This window comes from Oncorhynchus mykiss, chromosome 21 (assembly GCF_057628025.1).
Source record: "Oncorhynchus mykiss isolate SJ-2025 chromosome 21, ASM5762802v1, whole genome shotgun sequence".
Lineage (NCBI taxonomy): Eukaryota > Metazoa > Chordata > Actinopteri > Salmoniformes > Salmonidae > Oncorhynchus > Oncorhynchus mykiss.
In genome coordinates, this window is record NC_143042.1 from 18,163,883 (window position 1) to 18,182,862 (window position 18,980).

Below are 18,980 nucleotides of genomic sequence, written 5' to 3' on the forward strand. Positions count from 1 at the left end.
TATACTTAACATTGACCAGCACAATAATACAATACTTACATTTTACAGTATACAATCTGTAGGACTTTGTTAAACTAGTTTTGTTGGTGGAAAGAGGGATAATAAATGCAGGTGAGAAACCTTTTATAGGAATGGCCTGCCTCTTTCCAGGTGGTTGTTATTGGTTTTTGATGGAGGTGTGTGGTGGCCAATAAGGAACAGGGTAAGGGGGTAAGTGAGATTTTTCTGCAGTACTTGGCCTTGTTCCCCTGCTCAGACATTGCTGACGCATGCCAGATCTTACAACGCCTAGATAGGTCATTTACATATCAGCTAACCACATATGTTACAGCAATCTGGTGCCCGACGGCATAGTTGATGACATGGCATGCAACCATTAGTTAATTCTGATTCTCCTACCACACTCTGCTTAGACTTTGCTGACGACTGGCAGATTTTTCAATGCATGGATAGGTATTTTATATGCCAGCTTGCCACATTTTGGGCATGTTCCTCTGCCCAGATGTTGCTGACGCATGCCAGATCTTACAACAATGACATGTCTCTGCTGTGTTTTATATTACATGATACCTGGATAGGTATTTTACGCATATGTTATAGCAATCTGTCAGTCGATGGCACAGTCAATGACGTGGCGCTCAATCATTGGTTGATGCACGCACCACCTAAGCAGGGGAACACGACCAATGTGTTATGCAGCATTTTTAAAACCAAGTGGCAAGGCGGTAATTACCAGTTGTGAAGTTGTAAATACCAGTTGGATGCATTCGTGTGCTTTGAACTCACTGAGAAACGCAGATTAGCTAATGGCCAACAAGTTGCGTCAACCATGAACTAAAAGTACAGCTATCATGCTAGTAAACAAATTATAGTGTTAAAAAAACAGATAGCATTTTCAGTTTTGTTACATTTAACTGCCCAAAATGATGTTAGAGGTCATTTCCTTAGTCTGGAATGCATCAAGGTCTGAGCAGCGGAACACCACCAGCATTTGAGATGTACTCTGTACACTATTAAAATGTATTCTGACACAGTTAATGTCACTTGTCATTCATACCCTATAAAATGTGATTTAGTATTACAAATACACTGCAGTGTAATGTGCTCAACACCATATAAATGCACTGAAACAAGACAACACAAGTTTGAAGAAAGTCTATTGAAGCACTGATGATCCATTATATTAACCAGATACTCAAGTGGCCGCTCTAACAATGGAAAGAAATGTCTTAAACATTGGAAGGCAGTCGAGAGGCGGCAAGGTCACGTGGGACCATTGTAGCCAATGAGAGGGCAGATACGTGTGTGAACAGGCACAACTCCAAATTTGACACTCTCATTGACCTCCATACAAAAAACATATTTTAAAAAGCCATCTGCTGCAGAAGACAGATTTGGGGACCAGTTGTCCCTGTCGCTTGACCACTTCCTCTTAAGTATTGCAAGAGTTCACCAAAGCTATTGTACTTTTAACGTACAAGGGATATGCTAGTGATGTTACACACTTGTTACATTAGTTTAACGGCGTAATAGCCAACTACTCTTAGACAGCAATACATTCACTGTAATCTGTAGGCTGAGGTGCTAATGGAAGGAGTGATGTAATTTGACAAACGTGACAAACCATGCAGAGGTGACAATACATCCTTTGGAAAAATAAACGAATACACTTGCGTTTCCGCATGGACTATACATTTCAAGAAGATGTCGTTGAGTAGAACTGTACAGCATCTTAAATGCATTTAACAATTGAGATAAAATGCCATCTTTTCTTTACTTTTACTTTACTGACTTCATTGTCCCCGTTTGTCCCCGTGGGGAAATGTTGTTGCAGTGTCATGTACACGTTTAAAGTGGTATTTAAATACAAATCAAATTGACAAGACAACGTTCATAACAGTTACATACCAATAAAAAGAGACTAGCCTGCTGGCCTTACTGGGTCAATAGGAACATTAGCACAAGCTATTTAGGAGGGATATCACATTTGGCACAAATTATTGTCTAGTTCTGTTTTTCCTGCTGAGGGGTACCCTATACCTGCGCCCAGAAGGGAGTAGTTCAAAGTCCGGGTACAGGGGGTGGCTTGGGTCTAAAAATTTTATTTTGTGAGCCTTGCGGAGGGCCCTGACCTTAAAGACATCACCCAGCCCTGTCTGTTTGACTCCAAGTTCCTTGCTTGCTGTGGTGATAATCCTTCTCAGCATATTTCTCTGACTGACAGTGGCATTGCCAAACCAACAAACGATACAAAAAGTTAAAACAGTCTTAATGAAAGATTTGTAAAACAGAGTCAGCAATTAACAATTAAGTACAATTAACATTAAAAGATGCCAGCTTTTTGAGAAAGTACAGTCTCTGTTGACTCTTTTTGTAGATCAGGTTTGTATATTTACTCCACTGAAGCTTATTGTCCAAGAGGACAGACAGATATTTGTTCTGACCTCTGATAGATGTTGCAGAGGTATTTGTTGTACTCTTCCTGAAGTCTATGCACATCTCTTTGGTCTTATTGGAATTGAGGACCAAGTGTGATTCGTCACACCACTCATTTAGTACCGTGCCATGGTGTGCCTCGTCATCGTGCAACAGGCTGATCAAGGCAGTGTCATCAGCGAACTTAACGAGGTGTCTGTCAGGATGGGAACTAGTACAACTATTAGTGTACAAGATGTACAGGAGTGGGGACAAAACACATCCCTGAGGAGAGCCTGTGTCGGTGTTGCGTATGTCCGACCCGCTGTGACCGTTGGCTCAGGAAGCTGGGTAAAGCCCCGCCTTATCTCAGCTCACTGGTCACCATAGCAGCACCCACCCGTAGCACACGCTCCAGCAGGTATATCTCACTGGTCACCCCCAAAGCCAATTCTTCCTTTGGCCGCCTCCCCTTCCAGTTCTCTGCTGCCAATGACTGGAACGAACTGCAAAAAGCTCTGAAGCTGGAGACTCTTACCTCCCTCACTAGTTTTAAGTACCAGCTGTCAGAGCAGCTCACATATCACTGCACAGATCACTGCACCTGTACATAGCTCATCTGTAAATAGCCCATCCAATCTACCTCATCCCCATACTGTATTTATCGTGCGCCTCTGCACCCCAGTATCTCAACTTGCACATTCATCATCTGCACATACAACCATTCCCGTGTTTAATTGCTATATTGTAATTACTTTGCCACCATGGCCTATTTATTGCCTTACCTCTCTTATCCTACCTCATTTGCACACACTGTATATAGATTTTTCTATTGTGTTATTGACTGTGTTTGTTTATCCCATGTGTAACTCTGTGTTGTTCTGTGTCAAACTGCTTTGCTTTATCTTGGCCAGGTCGCAGTTGCAAATGAGAACTTGTTCTCAACTAGCCTACCTGGTTAAATAAAGGTGAAATAAAAAGTCCAACAGCCACAAAACCAGCCCCTCATCTAAGGAGAAGTCCCAAATGAATCTCTGCCAGAACGTAAGGCTGAAGGCAGAAGAAAAGTCAAACAAAACTGACATGTGTCACGTTCGTTGAATGGAGGAGACCAAGGCGCAGCGTGATATGAATACATGTTACTTTAATGACAAAGAAACACAAACTACAAAAACAAAACGAACGTGAAGCTAAATATAGTGCTGACACAGGCAACTAACACAGACAGTAACCCACGAAATACCCAAAGAAGATGGCTGCCTAAATATGGTTCCCAATCAGAGACAACGAATAACAGCTGCCTCTAATTGAGAACCAATCTAGGCAACCATAGACATACATAAACGCCTAGATGGTAAACAACCCCATAAACATACAAAACCCATAGACAGTACAAAAACATATACGTCACCCATGTCACACCCTGACCTAACCAAAACAATAAAGAAAACAAAGAATACTAAGGTCAGGGTGTGACAGTACCCCCCCCCCCCAAAGATGCAGACTCCCGGCCGCACATCTAAACCTATATGGGAGGGTCTGGGTGGGCATGACTCCGAGGTGGCGGTTCTGGCTCGGGACGTGGAACCCGCTCCACTTCTGACTCGTCACACAATGTGTCTGGAGCGGGAACCCTCACCGCCGACCACAGACTAGAGGACGCCACTGGACTGATGGTTGAGATTGGAGGGAGACTCTGGCGGATCCGGGCTGGAGGGAGAGACTGGCAAATCCGGTCTGCGACCCGTCGCGGTGGTAGGTTCCGGTCTGCGACCCGTCGCGGTGGTAGGTTCCGGTCTGCGGCCCGTCGCCGGAGGTTCCAGTCTGCAGACTGTTGCCGGACGCTCTGGACTGGCAAGGCGCACTGTAGGCCTGGTGCGTGGTGCCGGGCTGGGGACACGCACCTCAGGGCGAGTGCGGGAAGGAGGAACAGGGTGTACAGGGCTCTGGAGAGGCACAGGAAGCCTGGTGCGTGGTGTTGGCACTGCTGGTACTGGGCTGTGGAGGCATACTGGAGGTCTGGAGTGTAGAGCTGACACAACCCTTCCTGGCTGGATGGTTATACTTGCCCTGCTGGCACAGGACACACAGGGCTGTGCAGACTCACAGTACGCAGAGCCAGCGCAGGATATCCTGGTCCACGGAGGTATACTGGAGACCAGGAGTGCTGAGCTGGCACCCTCCTTCCTGGCTGGATGCTCATTCTAGCCCGGCCAATGCGAGGAGCTGGAATATAGCGCACCAGGCTAGAAATGCGCACTGGAGACACCGTGCGCATCTCTGCATAACACGGTGCCTGACCAGTTACACGCTCCCCACGGTAAGCACGAGGAGTTGGCTCAGGTCTCCTGCCTGACTTAGCCAATCTCCTCGTGTGTCCCCCCCAAAAAAACATTGGGGCTGCCTCTCGGGCTTCCGTGCTAGCCGTGTACCCTTATATCGTCGCCGTTCCTCCATTCTCCCGTATTCCTCCTCGCACTGTTCAATCGAATCCCAGGCGGGCACTGGCACTCTCTCTGGATCGATCGACCACCTCTCAGGTTGTTACCCACTCATCCTTCTCCCGGGTCCATTCTTCCCCAAAGCGCTGTTCCTCCTTATCACGCTGCTTGGTCGTTTTACGGTGGGTTATTCTGTCACGTTTGTTGAATGGAGGAGACCAAGGCGCAGCGTGATATGAATACATGTTACTTTAATGACGACGAAGAAACACAAACTACAAAGAACAACAAAACAAACGTGAAGCTAAATATAGTGCTAACACAGGCAACTAACACATAGACAGTAACCCGCGAAATACCCAAAGAAGATGGCTGCCTAAATATGGTTCCCAATCAGAGACAACGAATAACAGCTGCCTCTAATTGAGATCCAATCTAGGCAACCATAGACATAAACACCTAGATGGTAAACAACCCCATAAACATACAAAACCCCTAGACAGTACAAAAACACATACATCCCCCAGTCACACCCTGACCTAACCAAAATAATAAAGAAAACAAAGAATACTAAGGTCAGGGCGTGACAACATGGGTGCGGCAGGTAGCCTAGTGGTTAGAGCGTTGGACTAGTAACTGGAAAGGTTGCAAGATTGAATCCCCGAGCTGACAAGGTAAAAATCTGTAATTCTGCCACCGAACAAGGCAGTTAACCCACTGTTCCTAGGCCGTCATTGAAAATAATTTGTTCTTAACTGACTTGCCTAGTTAAAGGTCAAATAAACATGGGATTTGGCACCCTCTAGATGTCTGTAGACCATATTGAGGAGAGTAAGAATGGCGTCAACTCCTCTGCTGGGCTTATAGGCCAATTGAAATGGGTCGAGGAGCTTCTGGGTGACGCTGAGAATATGACTTCACAATTTAAGGCTTTTCAGTACTAAGAATGTCAAGGCGACAGGGTGGTAGTCATTCAGCACAGAGTTTTTCCACAATACTGGCACGTGTTGCTGGTCGGGCGAGGATTGGAAAATATCTGTATCACCAGCCAGTTGTTCAGCACAGCACACTTGTCTGGGCCTGGGCTTTTGTGTGCGTTACATCCCCTGAACTTCAAAACAGCCTGTTTAACAAACCTCTTAAACATTTAACGCTTCCATTTGTTTTACCACTGAAAAAGTTGTCCGATTCAAATCTTAAGAAAGCGTTTAGTTCATTAGCTATGTTCTGGCCCTCATGTCTCCCAAGGTCAGCACTGGTTCTCCCTGCCTTTGTGGGGGGGCACTAGCCATGGATTTAATCCCCTGGCCAGGCCACCCACCCTCTCCTGAGGAGAGGGTCCCCTCCACCCTTTGCTTGTATGCCTCCTTGTCCACCAGTATCGTTCTTTTGATCTCACGTTGTACATCTCTTAAAGCCTGTCAATCACCCTCAGCATAAACTGCCTTCCCATTAAGTAGTGATTTTAGATTTGATACCCAAGGCTTGTTATGGAAGACTACAGGTTTTAGTAGGCATAGCCTACTGCTGACAATGGATGGACCAACCACTACAAGTGAAGAAAGAGGTAGTGCCATGCAAAAACAGAAGACAACCCTGTTCAACTGCTGAAACTTTTTATTTTTATTCAGGCACATTGAGGGATCACATCTCCATAGGCAATACTGCCTTTAGTGTTCAGAATCAGACACCATAACCCCCCCAACCAACCATTTTACCCAGATCACCCCACACAGCAAGGCAGCACAGAATGCATTTAAAGTGCTTAGCATTGTCAAGTACAGTCCATTATAATTCATATTTTGCCAACCATACATTAGCCATTCAATGAATTTACTCAGTCATTCAGAGAAGAGAGAAAAAAAAAAACACAAATTCATAACATTTCCTTTAAGGTCTTAGAGACCTGACACATTGTATCTAAAGCGGTCCTGCTACTAGAACCAAAAATTGTGACACCCAATACAGCAGCAGCAGTGTATAGTAGAGGCAGCTTTCTGAGTTCGTGTGTAACAACTATTCACAATCTAACAGATTTAGTCAGAAAATGGAGTGTCGGTCTCTAAGCACCACAACCAAAAACCAAACATTAATGGGAAAATTCTCACATTATGGGTCATGGAACGTCAAGCCAGCAGGAAGTCTTCCCCTCTGCCCCTTAGTGACCCGGAAGTAGTTAGTGGTTGCAATTTACAGGGTAAACAAAAGGGTGATCCTGAAAGGTTTGAACAATGAACACACCCCATACACTCCAGGACTGGGGTAGGCAATGAACCCAGCACTGGGTGGGTATGCAGTCTGCCACATGAAATGGAAAATGTCAGTTTCTCCTTTTTAGTGCAAAGCAATAGTCTCTCCTCCACCTGTATCCTCCATGTTGGCTCATGAGGCCACAATAGCTCAGTCCTGGTAGAGCAGGAAGCCAGAGAATGTGCTGTACTTCCAGCTGCTGCCATAGATGGAGCCGCGGTGCAGCCGCAGCCACACCTGGTCTCCCTGGTACAGCTGCAGGATGGAGTGGTTGCTGGCCGTCTCGTGGTCCGGAGCCCCGTCGTTGGCGTACGCAGACACCATCACCTCGTCGTTGCGCATCAGGTTGACGTAGAGCGGCACGTTGACCGCCAGCTTGAGGATGTGGAAGAGGAAGACGTAGGTGCCATTGGCTGGGCAGGTGAAACGACCCACGTTGGTGTTGAACATTTCCCCCAGGTTGCTGTGGAGCTGGTCAAAGGCGATGGGCTGGTCCAGGGTGCCCGGGGTGTAGTTGGCTGTGCGGGCTGCTGTGAAGGCCACGCGGAGGGGCTGGGGATGCTGGGGGAGCGGGTACATGGGTACGTGCATCAGGGTGTGGGGGGCATGAGGGGTCACCTGGGTGGTGAGGTCCATGCCAACACCCTGCAGCGAGTCACCGTGGGCGGAGTCCACCAGGGAGTAGTTGCCCTCCCGGTCTGGGCTGCTCACCTGGGAAGAGTCACTCCAACCTGTTGAGGAGGACCAATCAAAAGCCAGATAACTAAGCCCCCCAAAATACCCAACCAATCAGAGATTGTGTTTTGTATCAAGCCAGAAGAATGAAGTGAACTTGCCACTATTATTGTGTCTTTGTCCTGTATTGCCTCCACCGCGCCTGTAGCTGTGTTGGTAGCCAATGTCCTAATGGTGAAGAACACACCATTACACAAGTCAAAACCTCTAAACCTATCACTTCAGCAATCTATACTAATGTACATACAATATCTGATTGTCCACACAGATTTGGGAAGCAGTGTCTTACCCGAGCTCCGTACAGGTGAGCCTGGGGGATGAAGCTTCCTCCTGGGGAGAACAGACCAGCCCAAAACCCATCAAAGGGAGGGAGACAGATGAAAATTGGATTGTGAAGGCTAACTCAAAACCTTGTAATATTATGATAATGTCATGTGGAAACTTGTGAGGCAAGGGAATGGAGTTCACTTGATTCAATCCATTAAGGTTTAGAAGCTCAATCTGAATCAGTAGGAGACATGCATAAGCAGAACAAGATAGGATAGAGGGAAAGGATGAAACATAGGATTGAGGGATAAGAGAAGAGGATAAATACCTCTGTGCCCACCAGAAGAGCGAAAGTAGGAGTGTGCCAGCCCCTTGCCACCACGTGCAATACCTCTAACAGATCCTCTGTAGTATGATTGGTCAGAACGGCCCATGGTGCCACCCGATTGGCCAGGGGACAGGAAGATCTGCCCACCACTACCTACCAGACATTCAGACTGGTTCACTGCCCAAGGGAGAGAAATAAGAGTAGACTTGGTCGTATTCATTAGGAAGAAAACAGACAAACAAGGGGTGTATTCATTATGTCTTGCAATGGAAACCGTTCACCAATAAGAACCAAACCGGATGACAACGGGGAGGTACCCAACTGAATTTGTCCAATAGAAACTTGTTTCCTGTGTATCGAATACACCCCTGGATTTGCCCAATGAACTAATTTGAGTTTTCCGTTGCAAAACATTTATTTCCTGCCCTAATGAACACAACTCTGGCATACCCGACTGTAGTTGTTCGTCCTCCGACGGAGCAAACTCCGGTGGGGTCTGGGTGCTGGTGGTGACATAGCACAGGTCGTTGGAGTCCGAATAGGGGATAATATCGGATTTAAAGTCTACAGTCGGAAGTAAGGGGGCGTTCACCTTGAAGACCTTCAACAACAAAACAGACCCAAGGCTCATACTAAAATGTCTCTCAAAGACTAACAGAGTGTATAACGGAGTGTGTTCAAAGCCTCTTGCCCATTCTATGACCACGTTAAAAGTATGGTAGGGTAGACTTACCGAATGCATGGTCTGGAAGGGAACAGGGGGCGCCATGGTGAGTGTACGTCTGCTGGGAGGGGTTGAAAAGGGCTGCCCTTGGGTGGGGGTACAAGGAGGCACCACCCCGTTACACGGGGATTGCTTACCGGATTCAGAGATGGGAGTCTGGGTACAGAGAGGGAACACTGTCAGGGGAGACTTAAAATCAGAATAGTATGCACTTTAGGCTTGCCAATCCTACATGTTCAGGGAATGAGTCGTTTTACCCGAGCAGATGTCTTCTCGTCCAGGGTGATGGAGATGGAGGACTCCCTACGGTAGAGGGGAGGAGGAGCTGGAGGAGAAGGGCAGGCAGTCTCACTCTCAGACAGCAGCAGACATGGATCCTGGAGAGGACAACCATTGTGCTTTATAAAAAGCTTCATAACAATTGTGGATCTAAAAGAAGAAAATGTCATTGTTTCAATGGGTCTCATTTAACAGATAGGAGAGTTCTTACAATGGCTATGACGTGAGCCAGGTCCTCTGTAGTCAGGTCCAGGTCACAGCTCTCTAGACAACCCCCGTTGCCATTGGTCAGACTGGGTTTGTCATCAACAGGGAGGAGTTTAGAAAGCAATGGAGTGGACTGAGAGAGGACAAAAAGATGTATCTTAAAATACTGACTCCAACAGTCAAAAGCTTAAATAACAGAGCCCTGGTCAAAATTAGTGCGCTAGAATATGGTGCCATCTCACACACTTCTCCAGATCTTACATGCAGTGTTTTGGGGAGAAGGTCCACTGGGCTTCTCCTCAAATCTCTCTGTACTGTTGAGAATAAGAGGTGAAACAGATGTTGAATATTCTCTGTTCTGCTAGAAGTCAGCCACTTAAATAACAACTTTGTTGTGGTAGGCTACCGAGTGGAGAGGGGGATCCAGAGGCATGCCGGCCCAGTCTAGGACGGCCGTTAGTGGGTGATCCTTCTCCATCCAGAAGAGAATCCTGGAGACAGGGGATTAATCCAGGATTGTATTTATTAGGCATCCAACAAAAGACAGACTTAAACAGGGAGGGACTACATGGACTTATTTTTGTTTTCGTCACGTGGTAACCCCGACCCAGGTGGAACATTGGAAATGATCGATGGCTTTTCACCTGGAAATTACCTCTGAGCAGTACTGTACCTGCATGAAGCTGAAGGAGCCTCTGATCTTGGTCATCAGGTCCTCCAGCTGCTGTTTGCGCAGGATGGGGTCCTTGGGCAAGGTAGACTGGGAGTTGAACACCTCCACAGGGGTGACCACACGAAGTGCCTGATGGAAATTACAATATGATGGAGTAATAGGGACAGGTCCATCGAACGTAAGAGATGCAAGGATAAGAGTCTACTCACAGCTGTGGCGTCCCGCTCCCTTTTGGACTTCGCTCTTCTCTGGGGAAACAAGAGTCATTGAGTTGTATGATTGATCTGAACTAAGATCAGCTAGCCCAATCCCAGTGTTAACCTTGACCATTATTAGAGGTCACAACTCGTCTCAAGTTCCAACTGCCCTGAGAGTTCAGGTATAAGAGAATAGCTCACCTGTTTGGGTTCGGCATTTTGTTTCTTGGAGGTAACTGGAACTTTGGAGATTAACACAGCCGCCCCTCTCCATGGTTTCTGGATTACAGGCTGAGTGGAGTCGGACTCCATATCCCATGAGTCCGGTGGCTCCTGTTCCTTCATAGCCTGGAACTCAGCCTTCCAGTTCGGAGTAACGGGAGCGTCTCGACACCCATTGGGGTCTGTGTCAGGCAGGTAGTGTCTGTTAAGAAACTGGCATCACCCACAGACTATCAGCACCACAGTACGATATCCACAGTGCATTCAGGTAAATAGCTTAAGGAGAACGCTGGTTGAACGTTGATAAAGCAGTGGCACACAACTTGCAGGAAATGCATGTTAGTGGTTCTTACCTCTCTGCTAGGCACGTCTTTTTTGTTTGACATCATTAGGGCTGCAAGGCAAAATAACATCCAGCTAAATGACAAAATGTTGTATACATTCATTGTTCTATACCCAGTCTGATAAGTGGCTTTTGAATAAGAATAGTTGCACTGTTGTAGAGTTACTAGAGAGGCTGGCGGTTTCAGACACCGTCTTCTTGGTCATGGGATCCTCCACTTCCTTGGGACTCTTGCTCGGTGGCGGCGGTACACAATCAAAGTACCCACAATCCATCAGCGTCGCCAACTTAGCCTTCAGGACCTTGTCTGCAAACATTGAAATGCATGCATTCTAAACACGGCAGCTAAAGTAGTTCAGCAAATGGCAGAGAAAGTTGAGGATACGAGTAATAGTAAATGTAGTGTCTGTGCAGGTGTTTAAAAGGGTACAGGACAGGTAGTGTTTAAACTCACAAGTGGTTCCGGCTACGGCTTTATTTTTCCCCTCCAGCAGGTCCAGGTAGACCAGGGCTGCTCTGTCCATCTGATCCTCCAAACTGGGACACAGTAGAAGGGGATCAGACTAGTCTTCAATCAACACAGACGTGTGAGAGTGTGTTTCATAGTAACTTATGCTGTTGTCCATCAAGTCCAACAGAATGCGTGTGTGGGGTGTATGGTGCACACATCTATTTCCCCAGTACCTCACATTGTTGTCCCTCTTCACCCCCAGTAGTTCAGCAAGCTCAAGCAGGCTATGTAGCTCTGCAACCTTGAGCTGGGGGTTGCGGGCAGAGAGGAGGTCCTTCCTGATGTGCTCGTGCTGCAGCAGGGTCTGCAAGAGGAACTTAACCTGCAGCACTATGCACAGCCTTCTCCTCTCAACCTCCTGCTTGACCATCTGCTCCTTCCTCAACGCCTTCTTCTGGGCCTTTAGCAGCTAAAGGGGGGTGGTTAGATGGATTCTATGGACCAATCCCAATAATACTCCTACACCTAGGCCTGATCACTAGACCTAGGCCAGTCAACTTGCTATTGTGGATTTCAGTTGTCTGAATGGGTGTAAGTCCATTATGTTGTCTTGCAAAAATACAAGATGATTCATCATGAATCTGGAGAAACAAGTGATCTGTTGACAACCTAACCGTTCTACATTACTGACACTGTATCTGACCATGCACTTATACACAGACGCAAGGAATGTCAAACTTAACCATGAAAGCAATCAAGGCATTCAAGCAGGAGAATGGAACAGCGGTGTGCTAATTCCCAACTGTGCAATGGGCTAAAGCCTCCAATTCCTTGTTGAGGCTGGATTCCAATCCAATACGTCACACCCTTTCTACCATCATTGACCTATTATCAGACACTTGAAATGAATGGAGAAGCGCTATTCTGACTACGCATGAGAAACTACACCTGGTCTACCAAAAGGAATGCATGTGCTGCTCTGCCCATCCCCATTCATACACACAGCAGCACTACGATAAGCAGTGGCAAACAGAGGTCCTTACTTCCTGTGTTAGGCCACCAAGGGTCTTGTGCAGCTCCTGGGCAAACTGCAGGTTGTGGATCACTTCGTCATACTTCTCCACTGCATCCTGACACACATTGAAAGAGTTCAAAAGGCAACATCTCAATCGTCTGGTTGAAAGAAGTGTACTGCTTTTATTACCACAGTTGGAAATCCTGTTCTTACTATCTGGTCTTGATTGAGTGATTCCCCGTGTTTCAAACGCTTCCTGTAGTCTTCCAATTTAATCTGTGGATACAAACACTTACAATGTCTTCATTTATAGTAGCATGCAGGAAACCCTGAAAGGAATGGCCATGTCTCCATCTACTCAAACACCCACCAAACCCCTAATCTTGTCAAGTCATCCATCCTACCTTTTTTTTCTCCAGGTTGCGGATCTTGTGCTTGAGGCAGATGAGGCCGTCCTCGATGTAACTCTCGTAGCCCTGGTAGATGGTGGTGGAGGCTGCCAGGGCCAGCTGGAGAGGACTCAGTCCACCGGGGGAGCCAATCTTGGGGCTCCCCTGCCTCCCCTTCTCTGAGCACTCAGGTGAAGGAGAGACATCCCGGGCTGGGGATGGAGAAAGCTGCACCATGTTCAGACTCTCACTGGAGGGGGTTCAACACAGAACAGGTAATGTCATGACTGGTGTCGATTGGATGTAAATGTTGACCATGAAACGTGTGATCTTCTTGCACCATCACTATCAGATGTTCCTTTAAAATTGGGCCAATTTAATTTCTAATAGAAAGGATGTCCCCCTCCCAATTATCCTTTCCTACTTTGAGTTTCCATAAATGTGCTAATGTTCCAGTAACGCGCTAGCCTCAACCGCCACTGGGTGATTGCCAAACCCGTGATAGTGCATTTTTGTCCATTGCACAGCCGGTGATTACGTATGGTGATGGATTTTAATGGGAGAATCGTGAAACAGCAGATAGAAATCACATAGCACGCGACAACGTTACTAACAAATCGGTAAAACAATGGTTATTATTTTAAATAGATTCCCAAACACATACCGAATGTGTGCGCATTTTGTGTCGCCGACGGGATTCATCTCATGCTTAAAGTTGCGTATTTTTTTTACAATTTGTTTGGGAAACATCAGGCGTGCATTTTCATTCCATGGAATCTTCTAAAAACCTTCCATCTTATCTGTATCACATCCTTATGACCCAGACGTCCCCCGCATCTCTTCTTCAAAAGCCTACTCTCTACAGAGCACAGATGCCCCAAACACTTCCCAAACCAACATTAAGACTGCAGAGCAACTCGAATACTGCAATTTCTTAAGCCATCATTATACAACTAGTATGCAGTTCTTGAAAAATGTGTAAACATTAGAAATTGAAAACCCACTTCGTCATCCTTGTTTAAAGTGCCACGTTCAGAAAACAGCTGACTAACCTCGTGGCTGGTTGTGTTGAAAATGCTGTTGCTGCAAATCCCGAATCCAGGCTATCCAAACACCAGATAAAGTACTGGTAGACCTCTCTAACCCGTACAAACAGTGATGTAAGTTTACAGAGGGAAACGTGTGCGAACTCATGCCTTTATATAGGCCTACCTTTCTATACTCAAACATTGAGGGAGTTCGATTAGGCGTAATTGCTATGGCCCGTGACTTGAATGTGCAAAAGCGGGGAGGAGCAACAGTCTCAAATTGAACAGTAATCTGTTCCGCTCGGTCATGTTGTCAACAAGGCAGCATACATCGTTCAGAAACATGCATCATCTATTTTCTACAAAATATATGTTCGAATTTTCAAGTTTGTTTTAATTGGAAATGCAGATAAAGCCTTTTTATCAAACGCTTTTGTGCAACAACAAAAACAATTACTTTTGCATGTGAAAACATAGTCCTACTGCTCATTAGTCCTACTCCACTTGCTTAACCTACCCATTTTAATTTTGAGCCCACTTCGCTGTCGGCCAAAATATGGGACCTGGCTCACGCCTGGGAAGCAGTCTGGTTCCAAAACGAATATAATCAAACCCGGTTCACCGGGGAAGTTCCGTGGCATTAATCGAATTCCCTTATTGGGACCGCTGGGGTGCAGAAAATCAACGTGACATCATACAGCACCTGATTTGCACGCGCATCCACATCCAACACCCACATTTAGGGCTGGGCGATGAATCGTATAAACTGTTTATAGGACCAGTTTGGATTTTTACAATTTTAATGTTTAGTTTGTTAAATGTCGTAATTGAGTAATGAAACTAGAACAATTATAACTGAGAACTTACTAGCACAGCCAAAGAGACTTTATTGTATTTTACTCAGTGTTGGGACCATATACATTATTGGGACAGTTTCCGAAGCGGGAGAAAAAGCCTAGAAATCGGTTCAAAATAAGAATTGTCATTAAATTAATACAAAATACATTGTCACAGAGGGACTAGTCACCGAAAGGTTGCAAGATCGAATCCCCTAGCCGACAAGGTAAAAATCTGTCATTCTGCCACAGAACAAGGCAGTTATCCCGCTGTTCATAGGCCGTCATTGAAAATACGAATTTATTCTTAACTGATTTGCCTAGTTTAAAAAAAAACATGAAATTAAGAAAATGAAGGACTACAATGAAATGCTGGAATTGAACAAATATCATTAGTTCTAATCTAGAGTGAGGCTACAAGAGGATTTTGATTCCAATAAAAAGTTAATAGGATGCTTTGCCCAATTTCCTGTAATTCTGAACATTGTTTTCATGTCTTATGAAGTGTTCATACATTGCCTTCTGACTGTATTCATCCCCCTTGATTTATTCCATATGTTGTGTTTGTCAGAATTCAAAATGGATGACATAAAAATAAAAATCTCACCCAACACAATTTTTTGGAAATTTTAGCAAATTTATTGAAAATTAAATACAGAAATATCTATAAGTATTCACACCCCCAAGTCAATACATGTTAGAATCACCTTTGGAAGTGATTACAGCTGTCTTTCGGGGTAAGTCTAAGAGCTTTTCATAACTGGATTGTACAATATTTTTACATTATTCTTTTTAAAAATTCTTCAAGCTTGGTTGTCGATCATTACTAGACAGCCATTTTTTTATCTTGCCATAGATTTTCAAGCAGATTTAAGTCAAAACTGTAACTAAGCCACAGGAACATCAACATTGTTTTGGTAAGCAACTCGTATATTTGGCCTGTTTTTCCTTTTCACTCTGTCATGTAGGTTAGTTTGTATTGTGGAGTAACTACAATGTTGATCCATTCTCAGTTTTTGCCGATCACAGCCATTTAACTGTTTTAAAATCACCATTGGCCTCATGGTGAAATCCCTGAACAGTTTCCTTCTTCTGCAACTGAGTTAGATGTGCCCTTCATTGTGAGACATTGGAAAACCTCTCTGGTCTTTGTGGTTGAATCTGTGTTAGAAATGTACTGCTCAACTTAGGGACTTTACAGATAATTGTATGTGTGGGGTACAGAGATAAGGTAGTCATAAAAAACAGTTCATACAAGGAAATCAGTCAATTGAAATAAATTCATTAGGCCCTAATCTATGGATTTCATATGACTGGGCAGGGGTGCAGCCATGAGTGGGCCTTGGAGGGCACAGACTCACCCACTTGGCAGCCAGGCCCAGGGAATCAGAATGAGTCTTGCCCCACAAAAGGGCTTTATTACAGACAAAAATATCCCTCAGCACCCTCCGACAGACGAAGAAGCCAGATGTGGAGGTACTGCGCTGGCGTGGTTACACGTGGTCTGCAGTTGTGAGACCTGTTGAAAGTACTGCCAAATTCTCTAAAACGACATTGGAGGCAGCTTATGGTAGAGAAATTAACATTAAATTACAGTGGGGCAAAAAAGTATTTAGTCAGCCACCAAATGTGCAAGTTCTCCCACTTAAAAAGATGAGAGAGGCCTGTAATTTTCATCATAGGTACACTTCAACTATGACAAAATGAGAGAAAAAAATCCAGAAAATCACATTGTAGGATTTTTTATGAATTTGTTTGCAAATTATGGTGGAAAATAAGTATTTGGTCACCTACAAACAAGCAAGAGTTCTGGCTCTCACAGACCTGTAACTTCTTCTTTAAGAGGCTCCTCTGTCCTCCACTCGTTACCTGTATTAATGGCACCTGTTTGAACTTGTTATCAGTATAAAAGGCACCTGTCCACAACCTCAAACAGTCACACTCCACACTCCACTATGGCCGAGACCAAAGAGCTGTCAAAGGACACCAGAAACAAAATTGTAGACCTGCACCGACGACTGATCCGTGTAAAGGAAAGAATGAATGGGGCCATGTATCGTGGGATTTTGAGTGAAAACCTCCTTCCATCAGCAAGGGCATTGAAGATGAAACATGGCTGGGTCTTTCAGCATGACAATGATCCCAAACACACCGCCCGGGCAACGAAGGAGTGGCTTCGTAAGAAGCATTTCAAGGTCCTGGAGTGGCCTAGCCAGTCTCCAGATCTCAACCCCATAGAAAATCTTTGGAGGGAGTTGAACGTCCATGTTGCCCAGCAACAGCCCCAAAACATCACTGCTCTAGAGGAGATCTGCATGGAGGAATGGGCCAAAATACCAGCAAGTGTGTGAAAACCATGTGAAGACTTACAGAAAACGTTTGACCTCTGTCATTGCCAACAAAGGGTATATAACAAAGTATTGAGATAAACTTTTGTTATTGACCAAATACTTATTTTCCACCATAATTTGCAAATAAATTCATAAAAAATCCTACAATGTGATTTTCTGGATTTTTTTCTTCTCATTTTGTCTGTCATAGTTGAAGTGTACCTATGATGAAAATTACAGGCCTCTCTCATATTTTTAAGTGGGAGAACTTGCACAATTGGTGGCTGACTGAATACTTTTTTGCCCCACTGTATCTAGCAATAGCTCTGGTGGACAATTCTGCAGTCAGCATGCTAAATTGCACACTCCCTCAACTTGAGACATCTGTGGCATTGTGATGTGACAAAACTGCACATTTTAAAGTGTCATTTTATCCCCAGCACAAGGTGTACCTGTGTAATGATCATGCGGTTTAATCAGCTTGTTGATATGCCATACCTGTCAGGTGGATGGATTATCTTTGCAAAGGAGAAATGCTCACTAACAGGGATGTAAACAAATACACTTTTTGTGCATATTGAATATTTTTTGTCAGGTCATGAAACATGGGAACACTCTACATGTTGCGCTTATATGTTTGTTCAGTGTAACTTAAGCACATCTTTACTACTGAACTTATTTGGGCTTACCATGAAAGGGGTTCACTACTTAGATGCAAGACATTTTAGCTTTTCATTTGTTACATTTCTAAAAACATAATTCCACTTTGACATGGGGTATTACGTGTCGGCCAGTGACTCAATTTTTAAATTAGGCTGTAACAAAAATGTGGAACAAGTAAACGGGTGTGAATACTTTCTGAAGGCACCATATCTTGGGGGCCTGACTTCCAGGGGGGGACCCAAACTCTCTCCCCTTCCTTTAGGTGATCAAAAGAACCCTGTGTAGCACACCACCCCCCACCCCGCGCAAGGTTCAAAATAACAGTACACAATCTTCATTTTTACAGATTTAATTAGACACCAATTTAAGATTACCACAGATATAGTTCCGTAAAACTACACATTACGTTGACAGACTTAGGCTACTGCAGTTTAAATGACAAACACCCACAGCGACATACATAAGTTACAGACATTGTCAAATACATGCATATTAAGTAGGCCTAGTGTTAAAATACATTATGGTGGCCCTCAAGTCGAACATCTTGATCAGCCTGTAAAACCAAGAGTATCCACCACGTTTCCTAGGTACTTCACCGTTGCTTGGGCAATTTCACTAAATACTACCACATCATCCAAATATGCCTCTGAATTTTCCAGAACACGCAAAATGATTTGCATAAACCTTTTGAAACTACCACTCAGGGGCTGGCCAGAAACATCTGTGGAGGCACCGTAGAAAAGAGCTGGTCAACAACCTAGACAAGGCTGGTGAATCATAAAAAATTTAATAAAAATATCCCTTAAATGCATATGACATTTGATTACCGTTAACTAAACGGCTAGAGACTAGCCTACTTCACTTCACACAATACATCATTATTCAAAAATGTATATGATCTGAAAAAACATGGTTTGTTTGAGGATGATGACAGATGGTTTTACTATAAAAACACAAACCATGTCAAAACAGGGCATCTTCTCGTGGGCAATAAAGGAAATATACTTGAACTTTAAGATTCTACATGGTTGCAACAAAATTAGCAACAGTGTTCATCACTCAGGCTATAGCAATAATTGAGGCTTTAAATACGGCCTCCAATTAGAATGTTTAGTTAAAAACAACATTGTAGTTAAATACAAACAATAGAAACATTTGGGCTACACACCACAGCCATTACTACATTT

The 18,980-nt window shown here is 44.6% G+C and overlaps 1 protein-coding gene across 2 annotated transcripts; it reads right to left on the bottom strand.

The window, feature by feature from the left end:
* Positions 1-6,458: 6,458 nt before the first annotated feature.
* On the bottom strand, positions 6,459-14,222 carry LOC110500170 (caprin-2). Of its 2 annotated transcripts, none has more exons than XM_021577364.3 (21): positions 13,989-14,222; positions 12,952-13,186; positions 12,761-12,823; positions 12,576-12,662; positions 11,766-12,001; positions 11,536-11,618; positions 11,248-11,388; positions 11,092-11,132; positions 10,718-10,951; positions 10,529-10,567; positions 10,320-10,448; positions 10,053-10,137; positions 9,908-9,960; positions 9,651-9,779; positions 9,418-9,537; positions 9,170-9,316; positions 8,887-9,037; positions 8,437-8,613; positions 8,131-8,171; positions 7,943-8,009; positions 6,459-7,837 (listed from the first exon to the last, which is right to left on the bottom strand). In XM_021577364.3, exons 2-21 carry the CDS (start codon positions 13,171-13,173, stop codon positions 7,257-7,259), a joined length of 2,826 nt encoding a protein of 941 aa, XP_021433039.3. In that variant the 5' UTR covers positions 13,174-13,186; positions 13,989-14,222; the 3' UTR covers positions 6,459-7,256. The 2 variants fall into 2 exon arrangements, with proteins under 2 accessions (XP_021433039.3, XP_090071167.1); XM_090215041.1 differs by having other exon boundaries at positions 8,500-8,613; positions 13,989-14,177.
* Between the last annotated feature and the right edge of the window lie 4,758 nt (positions 14,223-18,980).

Excerpts from the sequence above, each read along its gene's own strand:
- LOC110500170 (XM_021577364.3), bottom strand. The coding sequence starts at position 13,173 with ATGGTGCAGCTTTCTCCATCCCCAGCCCGGGATGTCTCTCCTTCACCT. Across the intron at positions 11,619-11,765 it reads AAGAGGGACAACAATGTGAG|TTTGGAGGATCAGATGGACA; the intron begins GTACTGGGGAAA and ends ACTGTGTCCCAG. Across the intron at positions 9,538-9,650 it reads TGGCTCACGTCATAGCCATT|GATCCATGTCTGCTGCTGTC; the intron begins GTAAGAACTCTC and ends TGTCCTCTCCAG.